Source organism: Pygocentrus nattereri, chromosome 23 (genome assembly GCF_015220715.1).
Source record: "Pygocentrus nattereri isolate fPygNat1 chromosome 23, fPygNat1.pri, whole genome shotgun sequence".
Lineage (NCBI taxonomy): Eukaryota > Metazoa > Chordata > Actinopteri > Characiformes > Serrasalmidae > Pygocentrus > Pygocentrus nattereri.
The window spans coordinates 4782345-4798624 of NC_051233.1; the positions used below are offsets into that span (position 1 = coordinate 4782345).

At 42.0% G+C, this 16280-nt stretch overlaps 1 protein-coding gene across 1 annotated transcript in view; it reads left to right on the forward strand.

The window, feature by feature from the left end:
- The first annotated feature begins 1204 nt into the window (after positions 1 to 1204).
- rgs3a (regulator of G protein signaling 3a) overlaps positions 1205 to 16280 on the forward strand; it is a 318323-nt gene continuing 303247 nt past the window's right edge. The window contains exons 1-4 of the mRNA XM_017720342.2: positions 1205 to 1253; positions 6791 to 6849; positions 11482 to 11576; positions 11710 to 11778. Of these exons, the coding sequence (XP_017575831.2) occupies positions 11488 to 11576; positions 11710 to 11778 (158 nt within the window). The 5' untranslated portion in view covers positions 1205 to 1253; positions 6791 to 6849; positions 11482 to 11487. The remainder of the gene's footprint in view (positions 1254 to 6790; positions 6850 to 11481; positions 11577 to 11709; positions 11779 to 16280) is intronic.

Genomic DNA, 16280 nt, shown 5'->3' on the forward strand with positions numbered 1-16280 from the left:
CGACTCCTTCAGTAAAGATCCTGGTTTGGAGCCGCTGCCATTAGTTTCCATTTCTAACAGTGGTGTATATAGAACTTCCGGATAGCCTAAAGTAACATATTTTTTTTTCCCAAAAAATTGTTTCCATCCATTAGCATGGGTGGTTGACTCCACTGTTGCTTTCTAAATAGGGTGCATTGGACCTTCAGTTCAGCACCTGAAGTCCTGACCTATTAACTCAAGTCAAAGTTTATTCATGTAGCGCTTTTTACAACAGGCATTGTCGCAAAGCAGCTTTACAGAAAAATCCAGGTCCGAGCCTTCATGAGCGTCACCAATGGTGGCCGTGGCAGGAAAAGCTCCCTAAGAGCAAGAGGAAGAAACCTTGAGAGAACTCAGAAGACTCAGAAGTCCAACCCATCCTTCCAAGGTCGCCACTGAATAGCAAACAAATAACACCAGAGCAACAAGTGGGAGAGCTCGCTTCGCTGCATCCACCTAAAATTACTAACCCTCCTCTGAAGGCCTTGAAGGCTCTAAGGGTTCCCCAGTGTCATAAACAATGTAATTAGTAAGTTTAGTACATTCAGTATAATTTTTTTTTTGTTATGAGATTTTGCTGAACTATGTTTGTGCCCTAGAAGCAACATTGTAGGGCAGTGGGATGGATTTAGACGGTCTCAAGCCAGATCTCACCACATCAGGGAACATGGCTTTATATCCTTTCTTCCCATTGCTGCACGATGTTGCCTCAGGGCAACGTATCCCAAAAGAACCCCTGCACACATTATTATTTAAAAATGTTTAAAATTTAATAATCAGGCTGATTTCCTGCAAGAAACGTGCATTATAAAAATTTACTTTTAACAGAGTAGCAGTGTTTATAAGTTCATTAACTTTATTAGTGCTAACTTAAATCTCATCTAATAATATCATGATGTATCCTGAAAATATTGTGATACTGAATTGTTTTTCCTATATTGCCCAGTACTAACACACAAAGGGCGACCTCCTGGATTCACTGTCTTTCTTTCTTTTAATTCCTGACTCCTAAAGCCACAGGGAGGTTTTTATCCGATGCAGTATTCGTACACTGGTTATATAATAGGCCCGTATCTTGTTGGTACGGATAACCACTCTGCGATGAGTTAATGGAGCTAGGTCAGGTTGTCACTCTCTGACATTCATTCAGAATTCCTGTGTGGCTTCTTCTCTCTTCACAGGGCAGCTCAAACTGGCAATAGCATTTAGGAATGGTGTGCTTGTCGTTGACAGTAAGTATTCAAACACAACTCACTGACTGTTGATTTTAATGCAATAGTTTAGTGAAAATCAAATGTGCAGTTTTCCTCCTAACCCCAAATGTAGTATATTAGCATGCTTGACGAGTTTTCTTGTTTAGTTTTGCCCTGCAGCTACAGGGCTAATGTAGCTAACAAGTAATGGAAGATGGGTAAAATGGGCAATTGTAATGGGCAAAAGTTACATGGCTAAAACAAGTCATCTAAAAACCTAAATCTGTCCCCATGTTCAAACATATGTCTTTGCCACATACAGTACTTAACAGTGTGTTATGAAGGTAACGTAATCAGATACAACTGTTTATTTTTCCTATTTACTATTTAACAGATTTTACTAGTTAACGGATTATTTACAGGATTACCCACCTCATTCAGTCGGATATATACATTAATGTATTCTATTCCAATTGAGCCATCAGTTGGATTGTTAACTAATTATCAGGCTGCATGATATGGCTACTGTTGTCTCGGATGTTGGCATGGAAACAACCAAGAAGACTCAGTTTGTCCTCTGTTTCTTCACATATGATGCTGCACACTGGATCCACTAGATGGATTTTGATCACATCTAACACAAGTGTAAATGGAATATGAAGTCACCATACCTTTACACTTACGTGTGTGGAAATGCATCTGCCAAGCACTGACAAACAGATTTGAGCTATTCCCAAACTAAAAGTCTTCATGCATTCCAAGGCACTGACAATGTCCAAGTTGAGCTTGTCCACTCGTGTTGTAACAGAGAAAAGAGTAAACAAAAAGAAAAAAGAAATACTGCATGTGCTGACATGCTTTTTATGCAGGAAAAGTACAATTGGATTTCATCAGGTCAAACTGGAGATGCACTTCAGTGTAAATTCAGTGGAATTCAGCCTTAGATTAGTTTATTTAGATACAGTGCGGTCATGAAACACATGCTAACAGGCTCACAGTGTCAGAAACCTCAGGCAATTCTATTAGAGATTACTTAAAAACTCAGTGTTTAAAACCAGTGTGTGATGAATTTAGCAATATTTTCAAATGATAAAAAGCTACTTTAGTGACTGTGTTTACTTGTGGGATAAACAGAGCTCAGAAGATACTTTGTACTTTAAAACAAAAGAGCCTAGCTTTTCATAAAGCACCTTTCTCTGAGTTTTAGTACCAAGGATCAGTATTTCAGTTTTTTCTTAATTTAGTTGTAGGACATTTTACAAGTGACGAACAGTAGGTAAGCTTATCAGAGTCTGGGCTGACATCATATTAAATATATATTTGTATGTGTGTGAAGGTAGACAAGCGATGCAGGGCAAATTGTCTTGATGTGACCCAGTATGCACCCGAATTTAATGTCATATGCTATGCAGTTTTGAAATTACACAGTGAAATAACAGAGCAGTCAAGGTGAAACAGAAAATGAAAGTTCAGTAATGGAGAAATAGCGTTGTCCCAAAAGATGGATGTCGTATGAGGCTGTAGCTCTTCTCTCCAGTCTAATAAACGGTGACATAATTTTAAACCTGAACTTTGTTTTTCTACTGAAAGTCGACCCGTTTTTCCCCAAATCTGGGCTCTAAACTATAAACAGACGGCGTCTCTTCAGTGATCTGCTCTGGAAACATCACTTTTAGAAAACAACACAAAGAGCGTCGGAGATTTTTGGCTTTCAGCAGTAAATTGTAAGCATGTAGTGATATGTGGAGATCATAAAACACATGTTCTGCTAATTTGAGGGGCTTATACAAAAAGAAAGTAAATAAATAAATAAAACAAAAATGTATATTTATTTTAAAATATACCCTGGTCAATAAGAGGTTAAAGAGTGTTATTCGGATGCTAAACGTTCTTTCTGCACATGTTTGAGGCTCGTACCTCCATCTAACCGCTGTGTCTGCTGCTGCTGCAGCAGCTGGTAAAGGAAATTTCTCAAGTCTTTTGAGAAATCCACCCAAAACCGACTGCTGTCAGTTGCTCAAACTTTAGTAATATGCATTCAGATGCACACGTAATATCTCCACCCACTTTTTGTTTAATCCTCCCACATTTCGCCTGGCCCTCCTCAAAATGCATATGCATGAGGGAGAGGAGATCATTCTGCATTTTACCTTGCACACGTTCATAAACTGCTGATGCTCGTTTTTTGCATAATATTTGGGCAGAATGCTTCTGAACTGGGTCTGACCAAAGCTTAGTACATTGGGCCCTGATAGTCCAGTCAGAGCAGGGGACACATGCCTGGGGTCAAACACCATCTTCATACTTCCCCTGAAGGATGACTGGGGTATGAATCCTGTCCTTTTTAAGCACACCACCCAGAAAATCAGTGTAGCCTAAACCTACACTTACTGGCCACTTTATTTGAAACCGCTGTTTTGTAGCTGGGTCATTCTACAGAAATGCCTATTTTTATCTCTCCGTAGGAGTCACTGGTGTTACCGATCGTCATTGGTGTCCCACATAAGAAAGGTCACACCAGAGACATTTTCAACGAACAATGCGTTTTACAAAATAACTGTTACAGAGCATCAAACCACATGTCGTTAATCATGGAACATCCACTAAAATATGGAATTTAATCCATTTTAATACCTTCTATTTTTTCACAACTACCTATGAATGAAGTCGGTCAAACCGGTGACGTCAACTAAAAGCTTCATATGAAATCATGAGCTGAATGAAAAAGTCTCTGAGAACTGAAAGACGCGGTGGACTCCCTCAGCTTTTCCTCAGAAAACAGGTCAAAGGAAGCCGAGTGACGTCATCGGCGTGACTTTTATTTCAAAATAAGAGATTTTCTGTCGCGCAGTTACACCAGCGACACGACTCCTGGGGGACTTTCGTTATATCCATCCATCCATTTTCTAAGCCGCTTCTCCGTCAGGGTCGCGGGGACTTTCATTATATATTATTTATTTGGCTTTTGTTTTCTATATGCCACTTAAATAATCTTTTTCATAGCCATGTAGAGATTACACTCAACAAACCATTTGGGTACTTAAATGGGTCTTTGCAGGGTGAAGTGGTGCTTCAGGTTGATGAGGAATATGGTTGTTAAAATTGCAGAAAAACATGTTTTTACCTCAAAATGTGGCCTCAGCCTTCACACACGACTGCGAGGACGAGCTCTTCTGTGGTGCTTGGAATTCAATGTGATTGATTTTATAAGCCAATATTGCTAAATTGAGGCTCGAGATGGTGAAACTGTTAAAATAACTTGGTTTTATTTTTATATATATAAATAAATTGGAACCCTAACATGTTTTATCCAGTGTAATATATCTGAAAACGCTGGGGACACTAAAGTGAATGTTTCTATAGAATGACTCCACCTTGCTGGTGTACAGTTACAGACTGTAGCCCATCTGTCCATTTCAGTTTGGTCAGTTTCTGATCACAGAGCCACCCTTGGCTGGTTATTTTTTGGTGGTGGACCACAGAAGAGGTCCACCCGTCCCTCTTCATTGATGAATGGGATAGTGGGGGGCTTAGAAATTGTTCAGAAACAGTTGAGTTAAACCTAACGTGCACAGATGGTAGGTGTTTCTTATAAAATGGCCACTGTGTAGGTACAAGGTAGGTGTAAATCAATATGTCAAATACATTCATCCAAATGACGCAAAGCAGTTCAGATGAACAAAAGACACTTCACATCAGCCTCACATCAGTGAGTCATGCTGTAGTGAGACACAGGGTGAATCATATGGTCTTAAGCCCTCTACCTGAAGGTAGTTCCATTGACTGAGTTTACATGTAATCAGTAACATTTTGATGGATATTGACCTCAGAGAACATTACTAGAGTAGTCACACCTCGTAGCCGAAAAGCAAGGGGGTTAGTTAGCTGTTAGGAAACGTGATGAATTCATAATAATAGTTAAACGTTAATTTGTTTAGCACATTTCAACAGTGAATGCCGCTCAGTGTGGTTTTACATACCAGCAGGCAAGTAATAATAATGGATAAACCACCAAGACACACTACTCAATCCAAGGGGCATAAAACAGGGCACATCATATGAGTAAAAGAATATAAACAAATCAATAAATGAGCAAATAATGAAAGCATGTTGCTTATTAATAGGCTGCATTAAAAAGGAGGGGTTTAAGTTAGTGTGTAAAAAAGGCCAATGGGCCCAAAAAAAAGGCCAATGGGCCCTTTCTAATACTTTGTGGTGCACAGTTCCACAGTTTGGGTGTGTAGCGGACAAAGGTGCCCGAACTGCGGACCGCTGTACCAAATTTAATGTTGAGTGTACAAAAAATGAGCATAACAACCTGAGCTTCTTGTGTATCTGAGCCTGTGCACCATAGCTGACCCTCTGACCATGCAGTGCAGATCTTCTCTTGTATGCGGTAGCCTTTAGCCGGCTGCACTAGTCTTTTTTACGATTCCCAATTCGGATAAAAAAGATAAGAAATTCTGACCGAAATGTAAGATGAATGTTCTACGCTGCTCCCTAATTTAGACAACTTAGACAGTAAACTCCACTTACTGTATAGCTGCACTTTGTAGTTCTACAGTTACAGACTGTAGTCCATCTGTTTCTCTGATACTCTGTTACCCTGTTCTTCAGTGGTCAGGACCCCCATGGACCCTCACAGAGCAGGTACTATTTGGGTGGTGGGTCATTCTCAGCCCTGCAGTAACATTAACGTGGTGGTGGTGTGTTAGTGCGTGTTGCGCTGATCTGAGTGGATCAGACTCAGCAGTGCTGCTGGAGTTTTTTAAACACCTCAGTGTCACTGCTGGACTGAGAACAGTCCACCAACCAAAAATATCCAGCCAACAGCGTCTTGTGACCACTGATGAAGGACTAGAGGATGACCAACACAAACTGTGCAGCAGCAGATGAGCTGTCGTCTCTGACTTTACATCTACAAGGTGGACAGACAAGGTAGGAGCGTCTGAGTGGACAGTGAGTGGACACAGTGTTTAAAAACGCTAGCAGCACTGCTGTGTCTGATCCACTCGTACCAGCACAACACAAACACACCACCACCACGTCAGTGTTGCTGCAGTGCTGAGAATGATCCACCTCCTAAATAGCACCTGCTCTGTGAGGGTCCATGGGGGTCCTGACCACTGAAGAACAGGGTAACAGAGTATCAGAGAATCAGATGGACTACAGTCTGTAACTGTAGATCTACAAAGAGCAGCTATACAGTCAGTGGAGATGATAAACTGGACAATGAGTGCAGAAATGTTAGTCCTGCTCGGTGTGTAATGACAAACAGAAGCTAATTTGCACATCTAAATAATATAAACTTACAAACTGTCTGAATGTTGGAAAACTCTTTCCCATCCCTATTGGACAGTAAATAAAATGGCTATATTTGTCTTGGACCCCTGGTTCCTATCGCCACCACGGTAAAGACCTCGGAGTCTCGGAGCGCAGAGAGTCTCAGAGCTTTTCTACAGCGAACCATGTCACATCATATCACTCTGAATGACTTCGTTTGCATCTCCGCAAGTGAATTATGCTGCAATTTGGCAAAATAACTCCACTTTAATACTTTGCCACTCTTCTTGCAGTTATTGAGGCCAAGTCTCTGGCAGGAAGCGATCAGGGAATCTGCAGCTGCTACGTTAAGGTAGGCAACATGTACCACATCTAAAGCGCGCCTTTCCACGAATGCCCTAGTTTAATCTGCCGTATATGATTACGTGCCGTGTTCTGTCTATTATCTGAGTGCAGAGCTCTTAAGACGTCAGGGGGATGTTGGTGGTGGCGTTTGATATTAATTATGGCACATATGCTGTTGCCAACATCAAAGCCACTCGATATAATTCATCATGCATTACGAGGAGCTATACGTCAGTGCGAGAGGAAGCGGGGCTGGCTGTATCCATAAGGAGTAATCCTGTGTTATTTGGTTGTGAAATGTTAATCCCACAGACGACCCCCTCTGAGGTCAGGGCTTTGCGGTGCGAGTGTTGACGTGCGTGTGGAAGCGTGTAGGTATGTGCAGGGTGGGAATAATATCACTTCGTTACTATGCTTATGTGTTATTTGTGCAATTTTGTGCTATACTATGCTTTTTCAAGGGTTCTTTAGTAAGGAGAGTGGTTCTGCATAGAACCGTCAGCACTCAACAAACCATTCGGGGGCTTAAATGGGTCTTTGCAGGGTGAAGTGGTTCTTCAGATTGATGAGGAATGGGTTGATGAGGAATGTGCTTGTATATGCCACCAAAAAAGGGTTCTTCCATTGTGCCAAACTTGGCATCCTAAGCTTTTTCGTGCTATATAGAACCCTTTTTAAACAGGTTCTATGTGGAGTCATATGTAACACATTCTTCATCGATTTAATCAACCATTTCACCATGCAAGGCATCATTCATGCGTACAAGTGGGTATTTGATTGTTCGTGGGTCTGTACGGAACCACTGTCTTTACCAAAGAACCCTTGAAGAACAGTCGTTTTTAAATGTGGACCCAGAACACAAGATTTTGGCTTCTGAACATCGTCACGACCCAAGCCTTTCATTAAAAATCTTTAAAGAGATGCTTCTTCAAGGGTTCTTTAGACAGGGCAATGGTTCTGTAAAGAACCATGAACAGCTAATGGACTGGAATCATTTTTTACATAATGAAATGGTTCTTCAGATGGAGAATGTGTTATATATGGGTCTATGTGGCACCAAAAAGCGTTCTAACTTTGTGCTATATAGAACCATTTTTAAAAAGGTTCTATGTTAAGCCATATACAACATCAATCTGAAGAACCATTTCACCATGCAAAGAACCTTTTACGCATACAAGTGGGTCTTTGATTGTTCAGGGTTCTATATAGAACCATTGTCTTTACTAAAGAACCCTTGAAGAACAGTTACTTTTAAATGTGGACAAGATTTTGCCTTCTTAACATCGTCCTGGCACAAGCATTTTATTCAGTATACTCTTAAAGATGGTTCTTCGGAAAAGAACATATAAGAACCATCCATCTATCCATCCATCCATTTTCTAAGCCGCTTCTCCGTCAGGGTCGCGGGGGGGGTTGCTGGAGCCTATCCCAGCAGTCTTCGGGTGGAAGGCAGGATACACCCTGGACAGGTCGCCAGTCCATCACAGGGCAGACAGACAGACACAGACAGTCACTCACACACAGGGGCAGTTTAACATGTCCAATTGGCCTGACTGCATGTCTTTGGACCGTGGGAGGAAACCGGAGAACCCGGAGGAAACCCATGCAGACACGGGGAGAACATGCAGACTCCACACAGAGAAGACCCCAGTCACCCGGCCGGGGAATCGAACCCAGGCCCTCCTCGCTGTGAGGCGACATCGCTACCCACCACGCCACCGTGCCTATAAGAACCATATAAACATAATATAAATAATAAACAGTGATTTTCTGGATGTCAGTGTGTTTGTTTACCCATTTCCAAGCCGCTCCTCGAGGAAGCCCAGTATTATATGTAGTTAATAATAATAGTTATTATATGTAGTGGCGGCTGTGAAGGTGTCCAGGAAAAATATGGACCCACAGAAAATTCTTATTACTGTTTATTGTTTTTCTGTTTATCTGAATTATGAATACGACTTTATTCTAATGTATATTGTGATAAACTCACTGCTGAGGTCAACTGTTTAAACATTCGTGACTCAGACTGTATACTGAGAACAAGTCATTAGAATTAATAAGATTTTAGTCAGGTTGAGTGGCTCGTCTCATGAAGCGCACCTGATTCTACTCATTACCTAGTGAAATAAGCAGCTAGTTGGCAGGATGCGGCGGGTAGAGCAGGGAAAAATATGCGAAATGAAATGGTTTGTACTTTTTCGCCTTCTTTTAACCAGCACTTTTCAAAATACAGTGACACTTGATGTAATAGCAGTGTTTAACTACAGTCGTAGTTCATTAGCCATGCCTTGTAATACGTGTTAAGTGTGCATGCATGTTTGTTAGGCGTGAGTGGGGGTTGGGTGGGCTGTCAGGCTCCAGCTTTTCCACATGATTAACACCAGAGTCACAGCCACAGCGAGGATGAGGGTGTTGCTCAGACTGGCTGATACAGCTACCTATTTAAATGCTCTGCCCTCATTTCCTGGCACTACTGATGACATCATGTGTGTTGCCTTATGCCTGGGTTGTTATTTACATGCTTGTTTACCTATAAAGCTTTAAGCAGCCAGACGTAAGAGCTGTAAACATGTCCAATTATAATGCATCACACATTAACGGCACAATCATGTCTATTTTGTGGACAAATACATTTCAGTCTTTGCATTTAAACCATGGTCATTATGAGGTTCTGAAGAAAAACATATACACTGATCAGGCCTGACATCATGACCACCTCCTTGTTTCTGCGCTCATTGTCCATCTTATCAGCTCCACTTACTGTATAGCTGCACTCTGTAGTTCTACAGTTACAGACTGTAGTCCATCTGTTTCTCTGATACTCTGTTACCCTGTTCTTCAGTGGTCAGGACCCCCATGGACCATCACAGAGCAGGTACTGTTTGGGTGGTGGATCATTCTCAGCACTGCAGTAACATTAACATGGTGGTGGTGTGTTCGTGACAGCTGTGCTGGTCTGAGTGGATCAGACACAGCAGTGCTGCTGGAGTTTTTAAACACCTCAGTGTCACTGCTGGACTGAGAACAGTCCAACAACCAAAAATATCCAGCCAACAGCGTCCTGTGACCACTGATGAAGGACTAGAGGACGACCAACACAAACTGTGCAGCAGCAGATGAGCTGTCGTCTCTGACTTTACATCTACAAGGTGGACAGACAAGGTAGGAGTGTCTAATAGAGTGGACAGTGAGTGGACACAGTGTTTAAAACCCCAGCAGCACTGCTGTCTGATCTGCTCATACCAGCACAACACACACTAACACACCACCACCACGTCAGTGTTACTGCAGTGCTGAGAATAACCCACCACCCAAACAGTACCTGCTCTGTGAGGGTCCATGGGGGTCCTGACCACTGAAGAACAGGGTAACAGAGTATCAGAGAAACAGATGGACTACAAAGTGCAGCTATACAGTAAGTGGAGCTGATAAGATGGACAGTGAGTGTAGAAACAAGGAGGTGGACATAATGTTATGCCTGATCGGTGTATATTATTAATTATTATTATTAAAAGTCATTAAAAAATTGGGGACTCAGATCACCACCAAAATGCTCTTTTTAATGCAAATGAGCATGATGCTTTAGTGTTCTTGTAGTATTATAACATTATTATAACACTGCTATAATAGCCTGTTTTATTTACAACAGGGGTCGAGCTGCTTATTCACCTTTTAACCCTGAAGCCTGGCACACAGACTGCTGGTCACTATAGCAACGACAACAATCTCGCTTAGCTGGTAGCGTAACATAAAAGCAAAAAGATTTACGACCACCATCGATAATTTGGAGACGAATGCGCTTAGAAGTACTCAGCAGGTTTCTTTATATGTTTAATCTGCAACGAGAAACTTTCCAGCACTAAAAAGTCGCAAAGATGTAGTCAGCTTCTTGTTCGCCAGCTTCTTTGTCTTGTTTGAATTTTCCCATTCCACCTTAAATGGTGCAGCCTTTACGTTCTGGCACCTCAGGCACCATTTAAGGTGGAACGGGAAAATTCTAACAAGAAGCTGGCGAATGAGAAGCGACTTCATCCTGGTAAAAAATCAAATGTTGAGAGACGTTTTACAAGAAACCGTTTCCCTTTTGAGGAAAAGTTTCCTGCTAGAGATGTGAGAAAAGTGGCGATAGCTGAGCTAAAGCTTAAAGCAGAGCAAAGTGAGTTCCTAAAATTGAGTTACAATTACGGCATCTGGCAGACCCTCTTATCCGGAGTGTCTTACAGTTTGATAATTTTACACAGGAAGGTGGTGTTAGGAGTCTTGCCCAGGGACTCTTATTGGTATAGTGTAAGGTGTTTACCCAGGCAGGGATTGAACCCCAGTCTACAGTGTAATAGGCAGAGGTGTTACCCACTACACTAACCAAGTTCAGCCTTCTCAGTGATTTTCTACAGCAGCGGGCTTTGTCCCAAGTCATGGAGATCTATATTCCTGCAGAGTTTAGTTCCTGTATACAAGAACCTGCCACACCCCTTACTTAACTTTTAAACATCTGCTCCAGCCAATCAGGGACTTGGAAAGAGGTTGATCAGCTGGAGCAGGTATGGCAAACTGTGGTTGGATCTAGGATCTCCAGAAAGGTACCAGAGTTGGAGACCAGCTGTCATTCAGTGGTGTTGACCTGGCTTTTGTCTCCTAGGTGGGCATGGCGCCGGACAGTGGTGGGGCCACTCGTCAGAAGACAGAGATGGTACCGGACAGCAGGAGCCCAGTCTTCCATGAGACATTTCTCTTGTGAGTCATATTATCTTATGAGGCATCAGTTTCCCACTCTGGTTAGCAGTCAATGTCTTTAAACCCAAAATCCAGAACATTGCATACTGATGAATACGAGGAGACCTGAAAGAAACCTGTTTCATGTCTCTAGTGCGGTTGGACACGAGGAGAAGAAGAGGAGGCTCCTGTTCACTGCATGGAACTCTGCTGGATCCACCAGGTATTCCAGTCCATTACAAAGAGAGGGAAATATAAACCAGCATAAGAGACTAATACTTACACAATAGACCATGAGAGGGAGCGTGTTATCGCCTTCGGCTCGTGGCTGCGACCAAATCACAGCTGTGATGTTCTAGTGATGAGACACTCCGAGTGTTCAACTGCTTTAATACAACAGTTAAATAAATACAGTAAGAAATGAATAAACTGGCCGTGAACGCGGCGTTTAATATGTTTTAATGTTCAGTTCCTTCCTCCTAATTATAGCTCCTTAAACAGCAGCTCGTTGCTACGTCAGAGTAACGAGCTCCGCCCACTCGCTGCTCAGCCTTCTGTGACCATCACCTTTTGAAGTACGAACTGAGCCACAAAATCAGGTTCAGCTCAGTTTGGTCAGATTGTCCAGATCAGTATTAATGTTGTTCTGTTCCAGCCGGTCTGTAAAGCTTCTTACAGCCTGTTTAGTTTGGTGAATGGTGTTGGGCTCATTTCTGGCTGATTCCAGGTTGTTCAGCTGTTCTTCTGTCACAGCTGCCGACTGAAAAGCTGCTCAGTGGTGATGACAGTTTGGGAATTTAGCATCGTCTCATTTTCAGAGTCGGACCAAATCGGCTGTTGGTCAGATGCGATCTTGAGTGGCCGTTTTCTGTTTTGTGGCAAAGTAAGAAGTAAACATGTTCTAATGGCTTGAGCGGCTCCTACAGCTGTCAAAGTCGTTGCTTAGCAACGGCGTCTCAGCGGAGTGATACAGTGTTTGTGAAAAAAAGGGACTTTATGGCGAAGAACGCTCCTCAACCAATCAGCTTGGTAATAATAACAAATAATAATAACAATAAATAATAAATAAGTAATAACAAAATGAGTCAAATAAGGAATTGTACTTCAGCAAAATGTTAAAGTAAAAAAACCCTAAAAATATTGTGTTCTACATATATTTTATATAAATACTTACAAGAGATATATAAGACGTTAACCCCTGGAAGTCGCCGGTGCTAAAGCATGGCATCATTTTATTTTATTTTATTTATTTATTTTTAGTTCTTCAGTGGTCAGGACCCCCATGGACCCTCACAGAGCAGGAGCTATTTGGGTGGTGGATCATTCTCAGCATTGTCAGTGTTGCGCTGGTACGAGTGGATTAAACACCTCAGCATCACTGCTGGACTGAGAGTAGTCCACCAACCAAAAACATCCAGCCAACAGCGCCCTGTGACCACTGAGCTAGCGTCTCTGAGGTGGACTGACAAGGTAGGAGTGTCTAATAGGGTGGACAGTGAGTGGGCGAGAAACAAGGCGGTGGTCTTGATGTTGGGGCTGATGGCTTTACATATGCTCCCTTTGAGTTCAGCTGTAACACGGTGTTTATGAAAATCGTGCTGACAGTGCTTATGATGATGTGTTTGCATGAGAATGAACGGTGGCTCACTAATGTTAGCCCACGTCTTGCCTTCCAGACTGTTTTCATGGTTCATAAATGATTTTATTTATTCGGAGGTGGGATAAATACAGTGACCACAGAAGCACAGCGGATTGCTGTAACCTCCGGCATTCATTTACATGTGTGGGACTGCGGCTCACGGGGCCTTTGCCTGGATTCATCTTCAGAAGGGCTCTGATATGCATACAAAACCTTACGTAACCGCTTTGAATTCACCACACACAATTTACTCGCTTGCATTTTAAAGCGACTGGAACATTTTTCCATACAAACACGACCTTGTGGGATTTTTTCCCCCTTTATTTTGAGCATGTTTTTGTGCTGCTTCAGTACAGCGGTTATTACGGTGTATGTAGGACTGGAGACTAACAGCATGTTAAAACACATTGGGCTAGTTTCAAACACCCACATTACACTGCTAATAGCTTTTGCATAGAAGCATTTATGTGACATTACAGGCCTAGAGGGCCAAGGAATGAGGTGTTAAATAATGAAGTGGGACAAAGTTGCTCATTAGTGTCGCGCACAACCAATTCACAGTTACCTAGAACCGCAGATGGATTTATTAATACACCAGCTAATTCATTAGAATAATGTCATAATGAGCATTTAATGAAATGCCTGGTGTCAGACTCTACGTGGCCCACCATTATCATTTAGTTTTTATGCTTAGGGGACCAGTTCAGTCAGAAAAAGATAATAAAAATAAAAGCGAATGAAAGTGAAAGGGATAAGCCAGGAATTAGTGAACGAGCCACAAATCGGTGGCTACTAGCTTCCAGTCATGGTTAGCCACGGTAGCACATTCCTTTATCCATATCGTGTCGCTGTTGTCAGAAAAAAAACCTGTTATCTCCCAAACGGTAACTTTACAGGAGAAGAAAAAAACCTACTCTACTTTTAATGTACGTCAATGGAACCAGATTTTTTTCCAAGTCGTTTTGGGCCGTTTCTTTCCGTCCATTCATCATGAAATTTACAGACAATGTAAAGGGTAAAAGGAATTTTCAAGTCATATCAAAAATGAAAAATGACAAAAATGGAGATACAAGGTTTTGTTCTGACAGCAGTGATATAGAAGCTGGGAATAAGGCTCCAGGGCTTTAGTACCTGTTCACCCAATGTTTTCTTTTTAAGTCAAAGTTACTAATAGACAGTTTGCCCCTCTTTTGCTGCAGTAACAGCCTCTACTCTTCTAGGGATGCTTGGAACATTGCTGTGAGGGTTTGATTGCATTTAGCCACAAGACTCTCAGTATTGAATGGAGCACCATTACTCCAGAGAACGTAGTTCCGTTGTTCCATATCCCAATACTGGTGGTCTCATACACCTCTGGCCGATGCTATGCTCATCTGTGGCTGCTCCAGAGCGTCACTGGCAATACTTTTCTATGGAGATTATACACAGATCAAGCATAACATCACGACCACCTCCTTGTTTCTACACTCACTGTCCATCTTATCAGCTCCACTTACTGTATAGCTGCACTCTGTAGTTCTACAGTTACAGACTGTAGTCCATCTGTTTCTCTGATACTCTGTTACCCTGTTCTTCAGTGGTCAGGACCCCCATGGACCCTCACAGAGCAGGTACTTATTGGGTGGTGGGTCATTCTCAGCACTGCAGTAACACTGACGTGGTGGTGGTGTGTTAGTGTGTGTTGTGCTGGTCTGAGCGGATATGCTGTGTGCACAAATGAACAGCTATGTCAGTAATGGGTGCACATTAAAGTGGCCAAATAAATGTAGAGAACACACAAGGTCGGTTTTTTATTCACAGATTATTTGGCATCTTTGGGTCAAATGATTGAAGCTGTTTATTAAAAAAAATCCTTGAGCCTTTTATTGCTGGATTTGACTCAGATATTTCCCAGGAAACACGAAAAACACTGGAAATTGTGTTGATGTCTTAACCTGGCTTCATCACTATCTAATATAAGGGGGGACTTTACCAACTTGTCAAAATGTCTTCATAATTTCATAATTAAGATGTGTGATTGAGAGTAGTTTGGTGTAAAATGCTCTGTTCTGGGGAATTGTTTACAGTGGTGGTGAGAGAAGCCAGACATATGAATAGCTTAATGCCTCTGAAAGCTCCATGGAAGAAAGGTATAATATGACATGGTTGTGAACACACTGCCCGATGCCACGGTTTAGGCCTGAAAATCTACTTTTTCAATTAAATTATGGTTTAATTTGGTATAGAGGTTTCCACTATTCTGCCTAGAATGTACTATTCTAATCTATGGTAATCTCTGCATATGAAAACTTAGAGGACACATAGATTCGCTGGCCATATTAGATTGTAAATAAAATGGATATACTATCGCATACAAAAGTTTGGATACCCCTGGTCAAATTACATGCATGCTGAAGTGTAAATAAGTACCCACTTTTACACATTTCAATGCACCAATACTGTTTATTTGCTGAATTCCACCTTGTAGTGGACATGTTAACTTATTTTCACCTAGAAAATCAGCAAAACATGTTATTTGACCAGGGGCTCAAACTGTTGCTTTAGATCAACTCCCATCACCACCATTGTAAAGAAATTTGAAATTCAACGAGTCTCTACGATGTGCCATTTTATATCAAAATTCTCTGAATTACTAATTCTCAGTGACTAAAGAACCAATTCAATTTTTTTTCCATAATTCAAAGTCATTTAGGAGTCAAAGTAGGAGTTACGTACTGTTGGCTCAGGTCAGCATTGTGACCGGAAGGCCGCTGGTTCCCTGTGGGCTGGAGTGGGCTGGAGGTTAGGGAACCAGCCTTGTGCGCCGGTTTGATCCCTTGAGCCAACAGAACGTGACTGAAGTGCCCTTGAGCAAGACACCTAACCACCAACTGCTCCCCGGGCTCTGAGGATAGGGCTGCCCACCGCTCCTGTCAAGTGTGCTCACTGCCCCCTAGTGTGTGTGTGTGTGTGTGTGTGTGTGTGTGTGTGTGTCTTCACTAGTGTGTATGTGGTGTTTCACTGCACGGATGGGTTAAATGTGGAGGTGAAATTTCCCCGTTGTGGGACTAATAAGGGTCTCTTAATCTTACATTTGGTAGGAGGCA